This window comes from Notothenia rossii (genome assembly GCF_949606895.1).
Source record: "Notothenia rossii genome assembly, chromosome: 8".
Lineage (NCBI taxonomy): Eukaryota > Metazoa > Chordata > Actinopteri > Perciformes > Nototheniidae > Notothenia > Notothenia rossii.
The window spans coordinates 70,714,551-70,731,173 of record NC_136906.1 but is presented as its reverse complement, the minus strand read 5'-3'; the positions used below and the strand labels follow the sequence as shown (position 1 = coordinate 70,731,173).

The 16,623-nt window shown below is 40.5% G+C and overlaps 2 protein-coding genes and 1 long non-coding RNA gene across 3 annotated transcripts; all 3 read right to left on the bottom strand.

The window, feature by feature from the left end:
- Positions 1 to 397: 397 nt before the first annotated feature.
- Positions 398 to 1,117, bottom strand: LOC307015105. Its single transcript, XR_013801422.1, has 4 exons — positions 954 to 1,117; positions 806 to 876; positions 627 to 722; positions 398 to 541 (listed from the first exon to the last, which is right to left on the bottom strand). It is a non-coding gene; the product is annotated as an uncharacterized lncRNA (long non-coding RNA).
- A 4,160-nt stretch (positions 1,118 to 5,277) lies between these two features.
- LOC307016732 (uncharacterized protein) lies at positions 5,278 to 10,605 on the bottom strand. Its single transcript, XM_079646006.1, has 2 exons — positions 10,398 to 10,605; positions 5,278 to 7,506 (listed from the first exon to the last, which is right to left on the bottom strand). The coding sequence occupies exons 1-2, from the start codon at positions 10,582 to 10,584 to the stop codon at positions 7,379 to 7,381; spliced, it is 315 nt and encodes a 104-aa protein (XP_079502132.1). The 5' UTR covers positions 10,585 to 10,605; the 3' UTR covers positions 5,278 to 7,378.
- Positions 10,606 to 12,155: 1,550 nt separating this feature from the next.
- LOC307016734 (uncharacterized protein) lies at positions 12,156 to 16,385 on the bottom strand. The gene is made up of 16 exons (XM_079646008.1): positions 16,246 to 16,385; positions 16,080 to 16,166; positions 15,828 to 15,992; positions 15,655 to 15,751; positions 15,115 to 15,570; positions 14,591 to 14,799; positions 14,391 to 14,508; positions 14,066 to 14,265; positions 13,883 to 13,997; positions 13,631 to 13,800; positions 13,463 to 13,560; positions 13,253 to 13,383; positions 12,972 to 13,161; positions 12,679 to 12,820; positions 12,474 to 12,594; positions 12,156 to 12,403 (listed from the first exon to the last, which is right to left on the bottom strand). The coding sequence occupies exons 1-16, from the start codon at positions 16,351 to 16,353 to the stop codon at positions 12,333 to 12,335; spliced, it is 2,478 nt and encodes an 825-aa protein (XP_079502134.1). The 5' UTR covers positions 16,354 to 16,385; the 3' UTR covers positions 12,156 to 12,332.
- Between the last annotated feature and the right edge of the window lie 238 nt (positions 16,386 to 16,623).

The following is a 16,623-nucleotide window of genomic DNA, read 5'->3' as shown; positions in this document are numbered from 1 at the left end:
AATGTAGCATCATCCTATAAATATAAAACAAATTGAGAGAAACTCCGTAATATTCTTTGGTTCCAGCTTTTTTGTCATTGAAAATGTAATATCCTTGCCTTCAGGGACACATTTGAAGTCTAAATGGATATTTGTGTAACAAATGAGTCAAGAAAGTACCTAGTAGATTAATACAGTTTTGAGTGGAGCAGTGTTAACATTTTAGGGATGTACCAAACAAAAAAGGGAAAAGTACTTTGTGTCTTTTAAGGGTAACTTTAAAAATTGAATTCAGGTAAACACAAAAATGGGAGTAACCATGTGCTTGTTGAGCCATTAATTCAGTCACTCGAGACAGAATTAGCACATGTGGCCCCAACTAAACTTGGTAGAAAATTACATTGAATGCTGTTAAACCACTTTAGCTCAAAACAAACCTTGTTGTCCACAAAGCAGCCCATCAGGGAGGTGTAGATTCTGGTATTACCCCATGGGTCAGACTCCATGCTGTATCCACACTGAGCAGCCATGCTAGGTGTCAACAAAATGTGCTTGGTGCCATCTGAGGGGAGAGAATAAGCTTTGTCAAGGACCCCTTTCCTCAGTGATGAACCAATCAGCTCATTATTAGCAGTGCAAGTACTTACTGATAGCCTCCACCTCAAGCTGGTTTCCCACTGCTAAAGCCTTGTCCAACGACAGTCTCATTACATTTGCGGCACAGTCAGACCTTAACCCACTGCCTGTTAAAATAAAAGGCTTGTGAGGAGAATGTAAACCGACTTAATATGCTGTATAAAATGACTTCATGAGAATTGAAGCTTACTTGATTGTGAATTTAGCTTCACATTAGGCCTGGCTTGACCCAAGATGATAGCTGCAGCCATCCATAACAAGCTTGAACAAATAAAACACATCATTTAGAGACAATTAAGTATACACATAGAAAGAAATTCACAAGAAATGTAACTTACATGCTCCCAAGCCTCAGCATGGTGCAGTTTGTAAGCAGCAAAACCCAAAACTACAAGAATACAGTCAGTATCAGAGCTTGGCAAATGTCCAGCACACCTTCCAACAAAAACACAAGTCTAAAAGGAAGGGGACTGGATGATTAACTGAGACATCAGCAGCTGCTTTATATTCCACTTAACAACAAAGCACAGGTGAGGCTTGTTAAGGATTCTCCACACACACACACACACACACACACACACACACACACACACACACACACACACACACACACACACACACACACACACACACACACACACACACACACACACACACACACACACACACACATACAGGGTGAGCTGATGTATGCCTAGTTTATTAAGAACATATTGTAAAAACATATGTATGGAAAGGAAAAACACACATTCTTCAGTAGTGTAAAAAAGAGTATTTATTGTTCAGCAAAACTAGATTTGTATTTGATATTATACATATGTTACATTTTTATATTTCAAGAAGCAACAAAAATAATCCGCAGTTAATAATAAATTCCACTTTTCCTTAAAGCCACATGTTCATTTGTTGATTTTTGCCTTTGAGCCTCTTTATTATGACTGTAATCTAATACTTGATTATTGTTTGTGCATATTCTCAAACCTCCTTGCAAGATGATGCACTAACATTTATTACAGACAGTAAAACCAGAGCTTATCGTTTCACTCGGGTCGATTAGTCTGCTCTGTCCAATTATGCAATGATATGCAACCCAGTCTCATGGCATTTCGTGTTCACCAACACGATTTTTAATCTATTGATTCGTGTTCACCAACACGATTTTCTCCTTTTTTTCGTGTTGCACAGCACGATTTTAAAAGCAATGTATTTCTACTGGTAATGTGTTTCGTGCCTGCAGCACGTCTTTTTGTCCGGTCTGGTCGTGGAAGACCGGAAGCTGTGTGGTTCATAAAAACAAGTTCTTACTCAATATCAAGCCACAATTATTCCTTTTATTTTAAATCGTATAATTTCTGACTTTTGTTGCCGTCTGTGAGGAAAATAAATGGGGCTCAAAGCCTCAGAATACTGAAATCTGTATTTTTAAATCTTTTTTTCCTTCTAATTTGTTATTCTTTTCAAAATAATACACTGTTATTTACTCACCAATAACACACAATTATCCTTGCTTTTATTTATTGGTTTAATTCCATAATCTCTGGCTTTTTTGGTGTCCGTCAGGAACTGAATTTCAAAATAAAAATAACCGGCAACAGACGTAGGCCTCTAGGAGTTTAGGATGGCCGAAGACACTACACTACCCAAAATCCCCAGCTATCGTTTAGGACTACAGTCCCCGTGATTAATCTTCAAGCGCTGGGATTGGATGTTGGAGTGGCAGTGCGCCAAGGTTACGCCGAACGTCAAACAGCTGTTTGAAATGGAACAAAACCACGCCAGACTATCCAAAACTGGAATCGAACGCACCCCCCAGAACTACACATGCTGGCTATTGTGTTTCGCAAAATGTTCCATGGGACGTCTCTACTGAACGTTTTCGTTTTTCCCAAAATGAGAAGTTGCAAGTATTAAACACATTGGTGTTATCAAATGTAAAACATATAATTAATAAATGGGTGAAAATCGCTTGTGTCCATAATAAGCAGCATTAATATATACCCACGTGACAGCTCATTGTTACTTTCTAATTCTACTCCACAATTCAGAGGTTAACCTGATTGCCAAGTGCCAACAATCAGGAGAGATATTTGATAGTTGGTGCTTGAGAAGACTAAACATTTATCTGCAATTGACATGAATGGAAACGAGTAATAACGTATATTCATTACTCGTTATTCTCTACTAATAGTTAATTAAAGACTGTATAATGGCTATTTTGCACATCCCTTTTCAAGATTTCAAGATTTTCAAAGGTTATTGACATATCATATACAAAACTACGGTGTATGCAATGAATGAAAATCTTGGGTCACAGGTTCCTCAACAGCACATTACAAGACATCTATCAACATGGGTTTGTACCTCCACCATTAAACTGTCATATTCTGCACATTTCTTATACTATCTACATACATAAGAGTATAATTCATATGTATAATATCAGTTAAAATAAGTGCTCCAACATAGTTAACATTGCAGGAAAGCAATATATTAGACGTTAAGTACTTTGTCAGGCTTAATATTTATCTGTAGATACCCCCAAAGTTTTTTTCTTATTTAAAAGAGGACCTTAATCTAAAGTATTATTTAATGTTTGAATAAAGGTTAATTCGTTTTTCTGTTTTGCACATCCTCCTATTAATATCTTTGTACATCCTGCTCTAAACTGTTTTATTGTAGAGATCACTTACAGTATCTTCTTGATTTTTTATATTCTATATTTCTATCACAGACCTTCTACTTTCCCCCTATGAAAGAATGTACTCTTAATATTTTTTTAATCAAATATAACATAAAAACAATAATTCAATAACGTGCTTTAACCACTAGGCGGTGCACACAAGGTACACACAGCTATAATAACTTTGTATTATTAGTGTAGGACACTTATGTATGTACAACATCTGAAGATGTGTAGTTTTATTCATGTTTTCACATAATTTTATAGCATATTGCTATACTATTTCAGACTCAGTATTTACATTCTTATATTCAAAGAAAATCAAAGTCCTTTTATATCAGCTGTGTATGGTGTAAATATAACCTATCTACGAATTACATCAAATATAAAAGTCAGCCGAATTAAGGTTGATACTGCAAGGAGACGTATTGTGTGAAGAGAAATTGAAGATGTTGTTTAATTGTTGATATATTTATGATCCAAGTTAAGTATTCAGTTTCGGCGGGATTTCTTCCAGTTTTTCCAAAGGTCTTCTCATCAGGGCTCTATAAATAAAGAACTACGGCAGATCTGTAATATGTAATGCAGCCGGACCGTGTATTACAATGCCGTTATGTGATGACTTTCAAAGAGAAAAGCAAAAACACTCGGAATTAAGTATTATTTTATTCTTTTAAAATGTTTTCCGGATTTCATATCATATAAACACCAAATCCCAGCATGCATTGCGGCTAAAACATCCAAATCAGCGAGCTTAAACCATAGCTGAGGATCTTGGGTAATCGCTCGAAATGCCTACGTCTGTTTCCGGTTATTTTTATTTTGAAATTCAGTTCCTGAAGGACGCCAACAAAGCCCGAGATTATGGAATTAAACCAATAAATAAAAGCAAGGATAATTGTGTGTTATTGGTGAGTAAATAACAGTGTGTTATTTTGAAAAGAATAACAAATTAGAAGGAAAAAAAGATTTAAAAAATACAGATTTCAGTGTTCTGAGGCTCTGAGCCCCATTTATTTTCCTCACAAAAGTCCAAAATTATACGATTTAAAATAAAAGCAATAATTGTGGCTTGATATTGGTTAAGAACATGTTTTTATGAACCACACAGCTTCCGGTCTTCCACGACCCGACCGGAGAAAAAGACGTGCTGCAGGCACGAAACACATTACCAGTAGAAATACATTGCTTTTAAAATCGTGCTGTGCAACACGAAAAAAAGGGGGAAATCGTGTTGGTGAACACGAATCAATAGATTCAAAATCGTGTTGGTGAACACGAAATGCCATGAGACTGGGTTGTGATATATGTTCAGGCCATAACAATATGTTCCAACTGGAAGAGTGTTGAGTCAGTGCAGAAGAAGGAACAATCAATCAATCAATCAATCAATGTTTATTTATATAGCCCAATATCACAAATGTTACATTTGTCTCAGTGGACTTCACAGTTTGTACAGAATATCAGTATGACAATACGACACCCTCTGTCCTTAGACCCTCACATCGTACAAGGAAAAACTTCCAGAGAAAACCCACAGTTTAAAGGGAAAAATGGGAGAAACCTCAGGGAGAGCAACAGAGGAGGGATCCCTCTCCCAGGACGGACAGACGTGCAATAGATGCCGTGTATAAATTGAAAAGATAATACATTTGCAACATAGGTAGTCCAAATGTTTGGAAATTCATGTGTGTATAATAGGAAGATGAATCCACGAGTATATCCATCCAGGACTTATGATCCAGGACCACAGCCACGACTCAAGATCCAGGACTCGCAATCCATGACACAGGACCGCAGGATCATCCATGACTCCGGATCCCGGCGTATATAGACACCAAAAGGAAAGAAATTTGGGGAAGCTGGGTTAATCGGAACATGAGAGTACACAGGTATAGACAGAGAGAAGGAAGAAGTAAGATGTCCCCCGACAAAAACTAAGCCTATATCAGCAAAACTAGGGGCTGAATCTAATCAGCCCTAACTATAAGCTTTATCAAAAAGGAAGGTCTTAAGCGCACTCTTAAAAACGGATAGGGTGTCTGCCGTCCGAACACAAACTGGAAGCTGATTCCACAAAAGTGGAGCTTGATAAGAAAAGGCTCTGGCCCCCATTGTACTTTTAGAGACTCTAGGAACAACCAACAACCCTGCATTCTTGGAACGCAATGCCCTAGTGGGACAATAGGGTATAATGAGTTCTTTAAGGTAAGATGGCGCCTGCCCATTAAGGGCTTTGTAGGCGAGAAGAAGAATTTTAAATTCTATCCTGTGTTCTATAGGGAGCCAGTGTAAGGCAGCCAGAACAGGAGTAATGTGGTCCCTTTTCCTAACTCTGGTTAGTACACGAGCTGCAGCATTTTGAATCAGCTGAAGCGACTTGACTGACTTCTTGGTACACCCTGATAATAAGGAGTTACAATAATCCAGCCTTGAAGTAACAAATGCATGGACTAGTTTCTCTGCATCGTTTTGAGGCAAGATATGCCTGATTTTTGCAATGTTACGTAGATGGAAGTAGGCGGTCCTTGAAATAGATTTTATGTGGGTGTTAAAGGATAAATCCTGATCAAATATAACACCAAGATTCCTTACAGTCTCACTGGAGGCCAAATTAATGCCATCCATAGTTAGTATATCTTTAGATAATTTGTTTCGTAGATTCTTCGGGCCAAGTACAATAACTTCAGTTTTGGTCGTGTTTAACATAAAAAAATGTAAGGTCATCCACGTTTTTAAGTCCTTGAGGCAGTCTTGAATTTTATTTAGATGATTAATTTCATCAGGCTTGATTGATAAATATAGTTGAGTATCATCCGCATAACAATGAAAGTTTACAGAATGATTCCTTATAATATTGCCTAACGGAAGCATATATAGGGTGAACAAAATAGGTCCAAGCACTGAGCCCTGTGGCACTCCATGGCTAACTTTGGTTTGCATGGAAGATTCATCGTTGACACGTACAAACTGAGAGCGTTCAGATAGATAGGACCTAAACCAGCCTAAAGCAGTTCCCTGTATGCCAACTAAGTGCTCTAGTCTTTGCAATAGGATATCATGGTCGATAGTATCAAATGCAGCACTAAGATCGAGCAAGACAAGAATAGAGACAAGTCCCTTGTCAGAGGCTATTAGAATGTCATTTGTGACTTTAACCAGAGCTGTCTCTATGCTATGTTGTGTTCTAAAGCCAGACTGAAAATCTTCAAATAAATCATAGTTTTTTAAGTAATCACACAGCTGTTTTGCGACTGCTTTCTCAAGAATTTTTGAGAGGAACGGAAGATTAGAAATAGGTCTATAGTTGGCTAAAACCTCTGGATCGAGGTTGTGCTTTTTAAGAAGCAGTTTTATCACTGCTACTTTGAATGATTGTGGAACATAGCCTGATAATAAAGACATATTCATAATATTTAATAAAGAAGTGCTAATTAATGGAAAAACTTATTTTAACAGCTTAGTTGGAATCGGGTCTAAGATACACGTTGATGGTTTAGAGGAGAGAATCATTGAATTTAATTGTTCAAGGTTTATGGCTGAAAAGCATTCTAGTTTACTATCTAGTGTAATATTAGAACTTACGTTGCCGGGAGCTGTTGATAACACTATACTGGTCAAAGGCAAAAAGTCATTGATTTTGTTTCTAAGAGTAACAATTTTATCGTTAAAAAAGCACATAAAATCATTACTACTGAGTGCTATGGGAATAGAAGGCTCAGTCGAGCTGTGGCTCAATGCTCTGCTTAACAAAAACCATATCAAAATGTTGCACCCATCCCTGTGGGATTTCTACTTGGTTTCATAGGTTCTAACTGAATGTTTTTGCAGCAATAGTTTTATTTTCATTGTTTCTGTTCCTTGTGTAGGTTATTTTTTATGTGGTTTGTGTTTACTTTAAGGTTCATCTTCATTCTGATATCTTTAACAAAGGGTTCATGTTTAGATCAAATACGATTCTAATTTTCGATACGATAGCTGTACATTATTGGAAATAATTTGAAAAAACTTGACCGATTTGTTTCTTCAAGCCAACAGATTTCAGGATTTATAAAAAGGTAAATTCTATACTTTATGGAGTTGTCAGTATCCCCTGTCTATCTTGTGCTGCTGGTCCAGAAGTGTCTGTTTCAGGCTCACTTTGGCATCTTCAAAATCTGGATTCATCTTCAATACTTGTTGGAAGTCACTCTTGGCGTCATCGAAAACACCTGAAAGACATTAAACATGTTCATAGATAAAAATGTCATGATATGTAATGTACTGCCAAACTAGCTCATTAAGAGTCAGCAGTTTTAAGTTCTGGGCATCATGAGAACAAGTGAGTACACAGCTCCATCTGGTGTTAAAAGAAAAACATACCAACTGACACAAACACACATTAACCCATCTAATGCTGGGATCACACCACAACACAGTTAATGACAGATGTTATAAATCTATATTAAAAGAGAGCTGGTTGACTTCTCAAGAAAGAGTCACTGCCACAAGGTATTCTGCTAAAACAACCAACAGGAAGCTTGTGGAAAGGCTATTTAAAGAAAGCTTAGTTTCTATAGTTCACTGAGCCAGTGCTGTGCTTTTTTGATTGATAATTTTACCAATCTAAGTATCTACTGTACCACAATGTGACCACGTGACTCCAAATCAATGCAGCATTGTATTGATACATCTCTTTTTTATAGGATTTTAGTCGACCTATTCTATTTAATTTTGTTTCCTTTCTGGCATCATGTGAAGCATTGTCCCCCCCAAAGCAAACCAGATATTAATCCTACACTGGACAAATATGATATTGAAGCCAATGAACATTGCAACCAATAAAGAAACTGCATAGTTGTCATGACTGTGGGGGAAACTTCTGAAGCAATTGGAGTCGGGACTCAGAGAGACACGAGGAGAGCTTGAGCTTTGATGGCAAACACTGACGGTTTATTTGGAGCTTCGGCCAGAGAATTCCCAAGACATGTCACGGGCCACGATCTGACCACACGGTTGAGATGCCACAATCAATTCTGAAGAAATCTACCCCAGACCCATGTATTTAGCTAGTTCAGAGAGAATAATCAACATTCTTCAATGCAGTTTGGTTTTCGTGCTCACCACTGAACTGAGACAGCTAACTGTGTCTTTGTGGAAAAGGTTAAATCTATGTTGGACACGAGCCCATATGTAGGTGCTGTCTTCCTTAATCTCAGGAAGGCTTTTGACACTGTTGACCACCAAGTGCTCCTTACAAAGCTGACGTATTTCAATTTTTCGGCAGATTCAATACAGTGGGTTGAGTCTTACTTATCGAACAGAAAACAGTGTGTTTTGGTCAACGGTACCAAATCCCCCTACCTTGTCAACCCTGTTGGGGTTCCACAAGGTTCCATTCTTGGACCATTACTGTTTTCTCTGTACATTAATGACTTGCCTAATGTATGTCCTGATTTGAATGTACAAATGTATGCCGATGATGCGGTCATCTTTGTACAGGGGAAAAATACTGAAAAAATTACATCCTTTCTCTCAAATGCATTGGACAAGGTTCAACACTGGCTGAACAACATTTGCTTACAGTTAAATGCAAAGAAAACAGTATGCATGATGTTCAGTAAACGACCAGTCAAAATTGAAGGATCCAATGTATTTTTAAATGGAGCAGAATTAGAACTAGTCCCCCACTTCAAGTATCTTGGAGTCATACTGGACTCAAACTTGACTTTTAAGAAACATATCAAGAAATTATCCAATACCGTTAAATTCAATTTGAAACAAATCAGAGTTTTCTTAACTGTCAATGCTGCAAAGTCATACCAACACTGTATGATTCCATCCCACATTGAATAGTGTTTTACAAACTGGTCGTTTGTTTGTGCCACAAACCTGAAACCAATAGAACAGCTGTACAAGAGAGCTATCAAGGTGTTTGACAGAAAGACAAATTCATACCACCACTGTACCATCCTTGAAATACACAATTTTTTGAGTTTTGACGATTTAAAATCTTTTAAAAGTATGAGTTTGTTTTATAAAGGTTTACATTCCCTTAGGGGAATTCATCCACAAAAAACACAATGGACGCTGCATAGGTCAGAAACCATAGGAGACTGTGAAGTCCACCGTAGACGGACCACTTTTGGACAAAATGTCCTCTCCTTTAAAAGGCAGCTTATTCTGGAATAGCCTCCCAACTGAGATACGGGATTGTCCCACTCTCAATAGCTTTAAAGGTCAACTAAAAGAATGGTTGAGAAATAAACAGATGTGCAGTCACCGCTAAATGCACTTTAATAAAAGGGGTATCTTCTCTTGCACTTTATGTAGCACTTTATATGTCGTAGCTGCTATATTGTACTGCCATGTGGTAAATACTTGTGTATGCTGCTCTTGCTCTTTTGAACTTTTTGCATATCATGTATTTTGTTTTAGCTTTGTTTGTAAAATATAATTTTCTTAAATGTTTTATGTGAGGGACTGCGGATGGAAATTAGCTCAAATCTAAATCTGGCACTGTTACGATTGACACATTTGAATGTTTTAAGTGTTCATTACTGTGCATTGTCCCTGCCAAATAAACGATGAAATGAAACAATAGACTAAACAGCTGAGGACACTGAATCACATTTGTTGTCGCTTATGGCTTGGGGTCATCAACACCCAGAGAAGGATGTGCTCCAGGTGTCCCACAGCAATAACTATCTCTGACAGAGAGTTGCCCCATCATAAACTGGCAAAATCAACAATATGATAGGGCAGCCCCTCCTTATGGGAGATAACGGCTGCTCAAGGTTGGTCAATTATTCCCCAACAATGACAATATTCATATAAAAGGCAATTGAATTCTACAAAGAGGTGTGTATCCTTCTCGTCTAGTTATGTTGTACAATGCTGCATTGATTTGGGGTCAATAGCTCACATTATATGGAAGCCATTTGTTGAAAGATTTGTTTTATATTCATATAAAAAAATTAAGAGGGACTAAAATCCACCAGAAAGGGCAGTAGAAAAGCACATGTTGCCGGCTTGAAGTCTGGGAAGAGAAGGGAAGAAGAGAAAGGAGGGAACACAGTAGGTACAGTCAACATGTGTGTACGTGCGGACCAATACCCCCAACCTGTAGTTCCATGAAGGCGTGGGCGAGGTCCGAAGCTGTTGCCGAGGCGAAGGAAGAGGCCAGACAGGGTCCCGAAGCACGCCACCCATGGGCCGATGAAAATGTGAGCGATGTCCGAAACCGCCTTCGAGGTGGTGAAAAAGCGAGAGGGTCCACACGAGGCCGACCAGACATGATCGAACTTCATCTCAGGCACCAAGGAAAAGCTCAAAAAGGTTGTCCTGTCCACGATCAAAAAACAAGTGGGCGAAATTGCGAGAGGATCCACACAAGGTCAACCAGACTTGTGCGAACCTCCTCTCCGGCACCACCAAAAAGAGTTAACAGTCAGATGTTAACAGATGGACAATGTCAGCCGTTAGCTGCTAGCCGTCGTAGTTAGCTGTCGTTGTGAGCCGTTATTGTCAGCCGTTGTTGTTAGACGGCCGTTAGCCGCAAGTCGGTAACCGTTATTCAATGTTGTCAGCCCCGGAGTCTCTGCTAGGCGGCGTGCCTCTACCAGGGAAGGTGCCGCTGCGTGTCGGGGCCAGCACCTCAGGGGTTAAACGCAGGGCGGCCAGGAAGAACCGGTCAGCTCCTTCGGCTAAAGCGCGGGGCTCAACACTAGCCGTGTTAGCAAGCACTGTCTGGACATGCAGCCGCATGTCTGGAAGAAACAGTCCCGTGAACAAGAAGTCGGGTTCTTTCGTACCTAGCAGGTCGCGTATCGTCTCCATGTGGTCGGAAGGCTTACTGTCTCCCAGTGCCTGAACGATGTGGGAATGGCGAGCGACGTCCCCGGCCATTCCGCAGAGGACGCACCGAGCCTCAGTCCGTGTGCACGAGGCAGCCACGGACGTCTCCAAAAATCCCCGGCAGTTTGAGAAAAACAGCGTTTCTAGCCATTTTCGGTCCAGTCTTGGAAACTTCTGCGAGACTTATGTCAGGGTCACCAGTGTAGTGCAGAGAGAAGGTCGGAGGCGGTGCATCGAAGGTGCAAAGTTGGCTTTGAGCAGCAGAAAAGCACATGTTGCCGGCTTGAAGTCCGGGAAGAGAAGGGAGGAAGAGAACACAGTAGGTACAGTCAACATGTGTACGTGCGGACCAATACCCCCAACCTGTATTTCCATGAGTGAATTATGATAAACAATCACAGGCTTCACATTCCCTATGAAAATATGACAGTGTTAAAGAAAGTCTCAAACAATACATGTAATGAAATCACAAAGTGAGAGAAACACGATGGATGTTAGCTTTAACCGGGGACACAGAATTTGACGGATAGCAGAATAAGCTGTAACACTAGTAGCCGACAGACTGCAGACTTGCTATACATCGCCAACAATTGAACAAACAGTACCTGGACTGTAAGCAGGAAGAGATACACTTTGTATACAGTTATTCTGCACATTTGAAGTTCTGGTTTTTAAACTTAGAGTGAGCATTTCCAAGTATTTGAGGGTTGTCTTGCTCCATTGGCTGTGAATGTTAAGGTTTGTTGTGTTTCCTAAAGGCGGAAGTGAGGACACTCAAACATCACATTTTAGTGCGTCTCCAGTAGGCGGGGCTTATCAATGGGGAAATAATAACTTTCGAATGTATTTCATTTAGCGCCTAACACAACTTATCATTTTGTTTATTATACAAGATTTATTTTTTATATATGTTGATGATTCTCTTCATTTTGTTGGAGTTATGAGGGTACTGGTTGACACAACCTGCTTTTACAGTTGACCACAGAAGATGCAACACATTGATAAAAGAGACTATGAATAAATCTGGCTTTTATTTTTTGTATTCGTTTATTTTTCAAAATACGCGAGTCGTTATCGTTATCCATCAATATAAAAGGCAGTAGATTTATAGATAAAACTGTGTTCCCCTGGTCCTGGAGCCAAACAATTAATAAATATACATAAGGTGCAAACGACACAATGTAAACACTTCAGAAAATATTCAGAGGTTAGACAGAATAATTGCCCCAGAGGAGATCTGCCTTCGGCGTGTTGAGTCGGTGCTTCTTCGCTCTGCAAAACAAGTAAAGATTACCAGCAGCACATCCAGATCGACTACATTTGATCAGACTCGATCACTTACCCCTTTTTACACCTGCAGGTCTTGAGTAGCTCTGACCTGGAGGATGCACACACTGGCCTCTGCAGGAACCATCTGCCTGGCTGCTTGTGTCACAAATCACTGTATCACAGTGGACATAGATCTGTGGACAGACAGGATGATTTATTACACAGGGCTACATGCAGCAGTGGCCAAAAGACTCCTGATTTGGATTTACAAGTCTTACCTGGTCTTTCAGAACCTCATCATCTTTAGTGAAAGTGAACATCTTTACAGAGAAGCGCTTGATGTGGGACGGGACTAAAACTCTGGAGTCACTCACAACGGGATGGAAAACTGTTGCATAGCTGTCATCGCGATTCTCACAGCTAGTGAAGGAATTCGAAAGTTAAAATAAAGCTGCCATTAAATGAAATTAGAATGCTTTTTAGTGAATCATTAAGACAGTGTTTACACAACTCACTTCTGACCAAAGGTCTCAGTCGAGAACATGTAGTAGTTAGTTTTGCACAACATTACCTGTCCACAATGATGTCCCAGCTTGGCAGAGATGTCCTATCTTCATAAAGGGTTGCCCAACAGTTCTCAGCAATGAGTTCCAAGTGCGGGTCGGTAGAATGCATCAGCTCCACCTCAAAATACAGAGGCTGCCGCAGATATTTCACCACTGGATAATCCTCTGCTTGGTAGAAGAGCTCGTAGGATGGATCTGCAGGAGAAGAGTCCCGTTAGAGAAAGGAGGCCTGGACATTTACAGTGTTTTGTATGCATGAACAAGATGTTGTAAAATTCCACCATGCCTTGGGCTAGCCTCATCTGCACCATCAGCTGCCCGGCGCCGATCTCTGCAGCGGGCTCAAAGGTTCTTGGTTTAGCGCTGAAGGCAACAGCCTGAGTCTTATTGACCACATAGAAGCAGGAAATGGTTTGCCTATTAGGGGAAAAATAAAATATATAAACGCATACATTGAAGGTGTTCATCTCCAATTATACAGAATCAAATATTTTACCTGTAATCAGGATCAACTGGTGATGTGTTGGCTGCTCCTTTGGCGTTGTTGTAAGACAGGCGGATCTCATTTTCATACATCATGTAGTTGTCAAAGAACTATTTAACAAAAACGCATTAACATTTGACAAAAAGCCCTTTTGATATTTAAATGTGATTTCACACTCACCGTTCTGGTGGTTCCACAGGTATCCACACTGAAGGAGAAATATGCAAAGCGATCGTCGCTGAACTGTGGTGTGCAGGACTGGTCCTTTAGCGTCAGCTGACTTGGCTCCAGATTACGAGTCGATTCAACCTTCACAGCCACAGCGGTCATTGTGCCATTGGGGTGGCACTCTGGAGGAAGAAGCAGGCAATGTGTAAAGCAACAAAAATCCATCAATTAAAGCAGCAAATATACTTAGATGTCACATCTTACCAGTTGCTTTTAAGGGGAAGTAGCAAGCCAGATAGAGATCAGCAAGCACCCAGTCGTTTGCACGATCCAACAGAAGCAGGTCAATTCTGGATTTGACTGATTCTGCAGTGAGCAGCTGTGGAAAAGAAAGTAAAGTTGGCCAATGCAGAAGATCTATGGTGGGATGTTGTAGTTTTGACATACCTCGAAAACAGCGTCCTTGGCAGTGTATGGCAGAATGAGGCTGAGGTGTGTGCCGTTGTCATAGAAATTGTAGTCTTCAGCCATCTCAGCCGTCAGCTCTCGAGGTCCAACGATAGCCTTGAAATTAGAGCCCTGACTCCCGAACTTCACGCTGATGTGAAACTGGTTCTGGTCACAGGTGCCAGCCATGATGGGTAGCACTAAAGCAGCAAAGCATGCATTATCCATCTGATTGTGTAGCTTTTACTCCAATATGTTTCATTTCATTTTAGAAAACACAATTTGCATAAAGATACTGTCAAAAGCAAATTCAATACGATCTCACCAACATCCTGCAGAGAGGCCTGTAGGTCGACCGGGAGAGCAAACGGAGTTTCTTCAGGCAGGATGATCAACCCAAAGATCAGAGGGAGGAAGTAGGATGTAACCATGCGCTCAGGATTCTGCAACAAATGAAATAAAAGCTCAGCAACACTGAAAATATGCTGGTACAAAGTGATATTTTTAATCTATAATGTCACATACATGTTTTAAGACCACATCGGCATCAAAGGGCACTTGAAGAGAGAAAATCTTGGAGCCATTAGCCAAGCTGTGTTCCTGGACTGTGAAGCCTTTGGCATTGCTCTCCTCAACAGTGAGGACCCCGGTGGAGAAGGTGATGTTCTTCAGCTCAACGTCATGGAGAAAGGTTCCCAAGAGAACGCTGAACACCCGAGTCTCTGGGACAGTGTCTGAGGAACAGAACGTGGCAGGTTTACAAATTCTAAACCAGCCTCAACATTGATAGAGAACAATTGAGTAGTTGGCCTGAGTGCTACTTTTAAAAATTTTTTTTTTTTTTAAAAAAGGCACTCTTTGTAAGCAAAAGTGGATTATACTGTACTTGGCTTTCTTGAATTCCTATACAAACACACCATTTTGAGATAAATGACCACTGAAACAGGCCTCGCGTTTTTGTCAGACTTGTTGATCCAAAGCTAGGTAAAAGTCTAACCTCTTTTTGGTCGCCAACATTTTTTTCATACTCACTACAAAATGTGACTTACCATCCTGGACTTGGGGAGGTTGAGGCATCAAAGGAGTCATGATGGGGAACAAAACCTTGTATCTGGTATCATCTTGGGTGTCATCTGCCCTCCACAGTACCTCTAGCATGGGCTCCACGAAGTAGGTGATGTGGTACTGGTCATCTGGGGCATGGCTCTGCAATAATTCATGACATTTCAATAAAACATGCAAATGCACTAATGACTCTTGCATTTCTAATCTAGAGATTTCCCCAACCTTGTAGTAACCATCAGGCGAGCCCACTGGGATCTCGACGACGATGTGGAAGTCTGTGGTGCTCAGTGTGTACCCCCGTGCGACCATCTGAGATCTATCAAGCCTCTGCCCGTCGATGCCCATGTGCATTTCTGAGACTGTAATTCTGCCGTCCAACAGAGGAGTCACACGGCGAGGTACGTGCCAAGAGATCATATCCTCGGTGAAGAGGACGCCACCTGTTAATGACAAAATGGAGCTGTTGAGGTTAACTGTGCAACTATTAAGCTTACTGTGAAGGCAATATGTTGCTCAGGACTCACCTTTGGGACAAGCAGCTGCCAAGTTCACTACATTCAGACCCTGTGGTGCCATGTAGTAGGCGCTCACCCTGAAAACTTCCATGGGGACTCCAGCCACCTAAAGAGAGGAGAGGTTTAATAAAATTGACAAGGAGGGAAATGAAAGAAACACTGTATAGGAGTGTGTTGCTTACATCCTCTGAATAAGTCTCTGCTGTATTGTACGGGCTTCGCATAACCAGACGACTAGAGGTAGTTTTGGCAGCGTAGCCGGCTTGTTCAGCCTCTTGCAGCACCATGGCCACTGGTTCTGGGGTGTAAAACGTCATCTTCCAGATACCTTGTGATGCACCAGAGGCCTACAGGAAAGAACAAATAATAATTAAATCCTCATTGGTGTAGGGAGGAACTAAACTGTAGTATCTGAACAGTTTAATTCAACATACTTCAGGATTGGCGTTGAGCTTGTCATCTTTACCATCCCGAGTCTGACCCTTAGCTTCAGCATCAAGGTTAGCCATGTGGTGCGAAACCTAAAACAGAAAATGGTGGTTATAGCATTCGTTTCCATACACACAAGATGGTGGAATCATCAATGTAAAGATGACCTACTTCCATGTAGTTCCTGTCGCAGAGGATCTCCCTGGAGGCCCAGCGAGTGTAGCTGCAAGTCTGATACACGTCATGACTGACCACGTCTGATGGATTCTCGCCATACATCTGGAGTCTCAAGCCAACGTTAAATGTAGCATCATCCTATAAATATATAACAAATTAAGAGAAAATCCCTAATATTCTTTGGTTCCAGCTCTTTTGTCATTGAAAATGTAATATCCTTGCCTTCAGGGACACATTTGAAGTCTAAATGGGTATGTAACAAATGAGTCAAGAAAGTACCTAGCAGATGAATACAGTTTTAAGTGGAGCAGTGTTAACATTTTAGGGATGTACCAAACAAAAAAGGGAAATGTACTTGTGTCTTTTAAGGGT

Excerpts from the sequence above, each read along its gene's own strand:
- LOC307016732 (XM_079646006.1), bottom strand. The coding sequence starts at position 10,584 with ATGAAGTTCGATCATGTCTGGTCGGCCTCGTGTGGACCCTCTCGCTTT. Across the intron at positions 7,507-10,397 it reads ACGCCTTCATGGAACTACAG|GTGTTTTCGATGACGCCAAG; the intron begins GTTGGGGGTATT and ends AATGTCTTTCAG.
- LOC307016734 (XM_079646008.1), bottom strand. The coding sequence starts at position 16,353 with ATGTATGGCGAGAATCCATCAGACGTGGTCAGTCATGACGTGTATCAG. Across the intron at positions 14,266-14,390 it reads GGCCTCTCTGCAGGATGTTG|TGCTACCCATCATGGCTGGC; the intron begins GTGAGATCGTAT and ends TTGCTGCTTTAG. Across the intron at positions 13,162-13,252 it reads GCAGATGAGGCTAGCCCAAG|ATCCATCCTACGAGCTCTTC; the intron begins GCATGGTGGAAT and ends CTTCTCCTGCAG.